This window comes from Alligator sinensis, unplaced genomic scaffold (genome assembly GCF_000455745.1).
Source record: "Alligator sinensis unplaced genomic scaffold, ASM45574v1 scaffold404_1, whole genome shotgun sequence".
Classification (NCBI taxonomy): Eukaryota; Metazoa; Chordata; order Crocodylia; family Alligatoridae; genus Alligator; species Alligator sinensis.
Window position 1 is genome coordinate 4,200,969 of NW_005841839.1, and position 4,052 is coordinate 4,205,020.

The 4,052-nt window shown below is 49.8% G+C and overlaps 1 protein-coding gene across 12 annotated transcripts in view; it reads right to left on the bottom strand.

Moving 5' to 3' along the window:
• Nucleotides 1–4,052, bottom strand: part of FBXL16 (F-box and leucine rich repeat protein 16) — a 219,578-nt gene that overhangs the window by 16,389 nt on the left and 199,137 nt on the right. For all 12 annotated transcript variants that reach the window (XR_003093998.1, XR_003093997.1, XM_025203921.1 and 9 more), the window contains one exon: nt 2,297–3,015. Coding sequence is in view for 10 of the 12 variants with exons in the window: in XM_025203921.1 (XP_025059706.1) it covers nt 2,297–3,001 (705 nt within the window). In the remaining 2 variants the exon portion in view is untranslated. The remainder of the gene's footprint in view (nt 1–2,296; nt 3,016–4,052) is intronic.

Genomic DNA, 4,052 nt, shown 5'->3' on the forward strand with positions numbered 1-4,052 from the left:
TTTAGTCTACACTGCGAGGCATGCTGGTGAGGACAGATTATCCCTCAACAGCCACATGATAGCTGCCATTTTGGCTGACTGACCCAGAGCCCTCCAGAGCTAAAGGCACAAGCTACTATGATTTGGATTGAAGAACCAACACTCCTGAGCTGCAACAGACCCTCCTCTGTGGAGTGGGCACAGATAGGGATCTGGAGCATACTCGCTAGCAGGTTAGGCCAACACCAGTGATGCAGACCAAGTTCACTAATGTGGGGTGTAGAGACCTGCATTCCCTTCTGAATTCAGACCAATTTGAGGGCCTTCTGAGTGCTCCAGCATGGCCTAGCTCACTCCAGCTCCAAGCCTGTGTCTCAGGAAAAACCCTGTGTGAGGTTTGGTGGGAGCTAGAAGTATCCAGTCTGGCATGAAGAACTTGATATTCCCATAGGCACCACTGGCAAACCAGATGGCTCTGCCAACAATGCAAGCCAAGTCTGTGCAACAGCTTCAAGACATGCAAGCTCTAGAAGAACATCACCCCTCCTTTCAGCCCCAGCTATGGAAATCCCAAGGACCAAGGCCTCTGTAGAGATGCTGGTCTTGAAAGCAATGTTTCAGCCTGGTCAGCCTTCATCAGAAACATCAATGCCCCATAGCCGAGCTTCTAGCATAAACCTTAACTCTGCCCATATGTCTTCACCCAGTCAGCGGTCAGAGATCCCCACTGCTTCTCAAACTTTCACCAGATAGCTGCATCTTCAGATAGCCACCAGCCCTATCTGATACTCCATCCACAATGAGGGCTAGTCACCCATTCTCCAGATGTCCATACTACAAGTCAGGCACAACAGCTTCTCACACTTTAACCACCCCTGGTGACCAAGTGTCAACACCCTGGCTCATCTGCCAGCCCAGCATACATCTGAATGCTGTCTAGAGATTCACCTCTGGTTTCCATTCTGTCCCACACACCTCTGCAAGGAGACTCACTCCCCAGGGAGGAGGGAATGGGAGCCCTTCTTGGCAAGATGCAATTTCCACCTTCCACCAATATCCCCTCCTTTGGGTTAGTCCCACAATGGAGCATCAAGAAGTAAGGATGCAACCAATGCATATCCTCTTCCTTTGGCTGCTGTTTTATAATAGCCACCAGCTCCCCCTTTGCTTACAAAACCTAGAGAGGCTTTCCAGCATGGCATTCACCTCGCAGCATCTGTTTCAACACCTAGCCTTGCACCTAGCCCGTGGAAAGGGTGGATTGGGCTTTCCCATCTCATAGCTAAAGAGATCCATGTCACAAGCAGGACAGACAGGTGGCATTGATGAGGGGTCTCCTGGTTGTAGAGGCAGGCTGGGATGGGGTGAACATGGGGATGAGTTATGGTTGGCCTTAGAATCTTTTGGGTATAACACTGTAGCACACTGGAATAGGGAGCTCCCAGGAGACAATGCCTGTAAATTTTCTCTGCATTGTGACTCCAGAATGAAATGAACTGGGTTTTCTCTTGCACTTGCAATGCAAAAGGGTGACAAAGACAGCAGCTACAGAGCCATCACTTCAGCAAGCAGAGAGTCTGGGATAAGCTTGTAGGTTAGGTTCAGGACTGCCCTTCATGGTTTCAGTTCCCACATCTGCCACAGCCTTCCTGGGCAATCTGGGACAATTCATTCAATTTCCCTATGCTTCAGTTCCCCCACAAGGAACTGGAGCTACTCATCCTCCCCTTCCCTGCTTGCCTTCTCTAGATGGTGAGCTCTTTGGGGCAGGCTCACCTTGTGTACATACAGCTCAAATCTTGATCAGGGCCTTTAGAAGCTCATTCAAGAATCCTCCTAAGAGTTGAGCTGTGGTGCGAGAACACCAGAAATATCCTGCTCATTTCCAGGCACAGCATTACCAGGGAGATATTGACATATTGGATGGAGTTCACAGAAGAGCAAAGGGGAAAAATACCCTCCATCTGGGTCTGGAGGGAACTGACTCACAAGGAGAGATTGATATATGAGAAATATATATAGCTTGGGTAAGTGAATCATGACAATGAGTGCTGGAAGCTGTAAACACCAGAAAGGAAATGGGAGTGATGGGAAAGTGATTCAGAAGGAAGGAGAAAGGTGTAGCATTGGGAGAAATGTCTGCAGATGGAGATCTGGGGGGCTCTAGGTGAGGCTGGGGATGTGCTAGTAGCTCTACTGTTTGGGACATTTGTAACCCACCTGGACAAAGAATCACGAAAGACACAACTGGGTCACACCCTGGGAGATGGATCAGGCAGGACAACCCAGCAGGCACTCATCATCCCCAGAGACCTACCTCAAGTCCTGCATCTGTGATAGTCGATCTCTTAAGGCTCATGGACTTCACCCCTTTCTTGGACAAGGGGTAGTTGTCAATGAACTCACAAATGTCCAGGTCTGAGACTCCCACCAGACAGAAGCCATCGAAGCCCCTGATGGCAAAGCCCTGTAGGTTGACAAACTCCTTCTCACCACTGGGCAGGATGTTGTAGAGCTCTTTGGTGTGCAGGACAGGTGTGAGGCCTACCCAGAACTTGGACTGGTAGAGGACCCGCCGCCATGCTTTACACACTTGGGCCAGGATGCATTTCTCGCAGGCTGAAAAGTACCAGAACAAGCGGTTAAGGATCTTCTCATCCACAGCCAGCTGCCTTTCTGTGGGGGAGCCAGGAGCCCTCTCTGGGGAGGAGTGCTCATTTGTAGAGGAGGCCTCACTTGAGTTCAGTCCCACCACAGAGGTGCCAGAAGGGGAGGACACCCCTGCCAGAGTTGCCAAGGACAGCGGTGATGCCAGGCTGGATATGGGCAGGTCACTGTGATTTGATAAGGCTGGGCTGATGATAGCAGGCATGGAAGAAGGCTGGCATAGGCGGTTTTTCACTGCTGGGGTCCCTTTGGTGATGCTGGCTGAGCCAAGTCCATTGGGCTGGGCGGGAATCTTCACCAATCCATTCCGGGGTAGGCATGGGGGCTTAGTGTCACCGTTACTCTGGTTCGACATCTTCTAAGGTCACTCTGGAAGAGAACAGGGAGAGGTTAGGAGCTGGCTGGCCTACCCACCATGGCATGTGCCTAGGGACCCTGATAGGAGGAGTAAGAGTCTAAGACCTACATGGAAACCCAAGGCAACTTTGGATGTGAATCCAGGTGAATCCCTGTGGACTCTACAGAACTTCTCTTCCTGCTGACTGCATATATCCCATCACCGTGGACCCTCATTGATAGACCTTCACCTTTGGAATATCTGAGGCTCTTAGCACTGCACATGGGACATTTTAATAAGAATAAGCTCAGTGCAGTAAAAGTGCCGCTGCAGAACAGCTGGCATTTTTATGCTCCACGCCTGTAGGCACATGGACAAATCTCTCAGATGAAAGAATAAAAGGTTTAAAAATGAACAAACAGATTAGGGACTACTTAGAAAAGCTGGACATGTACAAGTCCATGGGGCTGGATGGGATGCACCTGAGGGTGCTGAGGGAGTTGGCTGATGTGATTGCAAAGCCATCATCTCTGAGAACTCATGGTGATCAGGAGAGGTCCTGGATGATCAGAAAAGGGCAAACATAGTGCCCATATTTAAGAAAGGGAAAAAGGAGGATCCAGGGAACTACAGACCAGTCAGCTGCACCTCAGTTCCTGGAAAAATCATGGAGCAGGTCCTCAAGGAATCCATTACTAAGCCCTTGGAGGAGAAAAAGGTGATTAGGAACAGTCAGCATGAGTTCACCAAGGGCAAGTCATGCCTGACCATCCTGATTACCTTCTATGATGAGATGACTGGCTCTGTGGATGTGGTGTGCCCAGAACTGAACACAGTACTCCAGATGTGGCCTCACCAGTGCTGAATAGAGGGGAATAATCACTTCCCTTGACTTATTGGCAACACACCTACCAATACAGCCTAGTATACCGTTAGCCTTCTTGGCAAAAAGGGCACGCTGCTGGCATATATTCAGCTTATTCATAGATTCATAGATTCATAGATGTTAGGGTCAGAAGGGACCTCAATAGATCATCGAGTCCGACTCCCTGCATACGCAGGAAAGAGT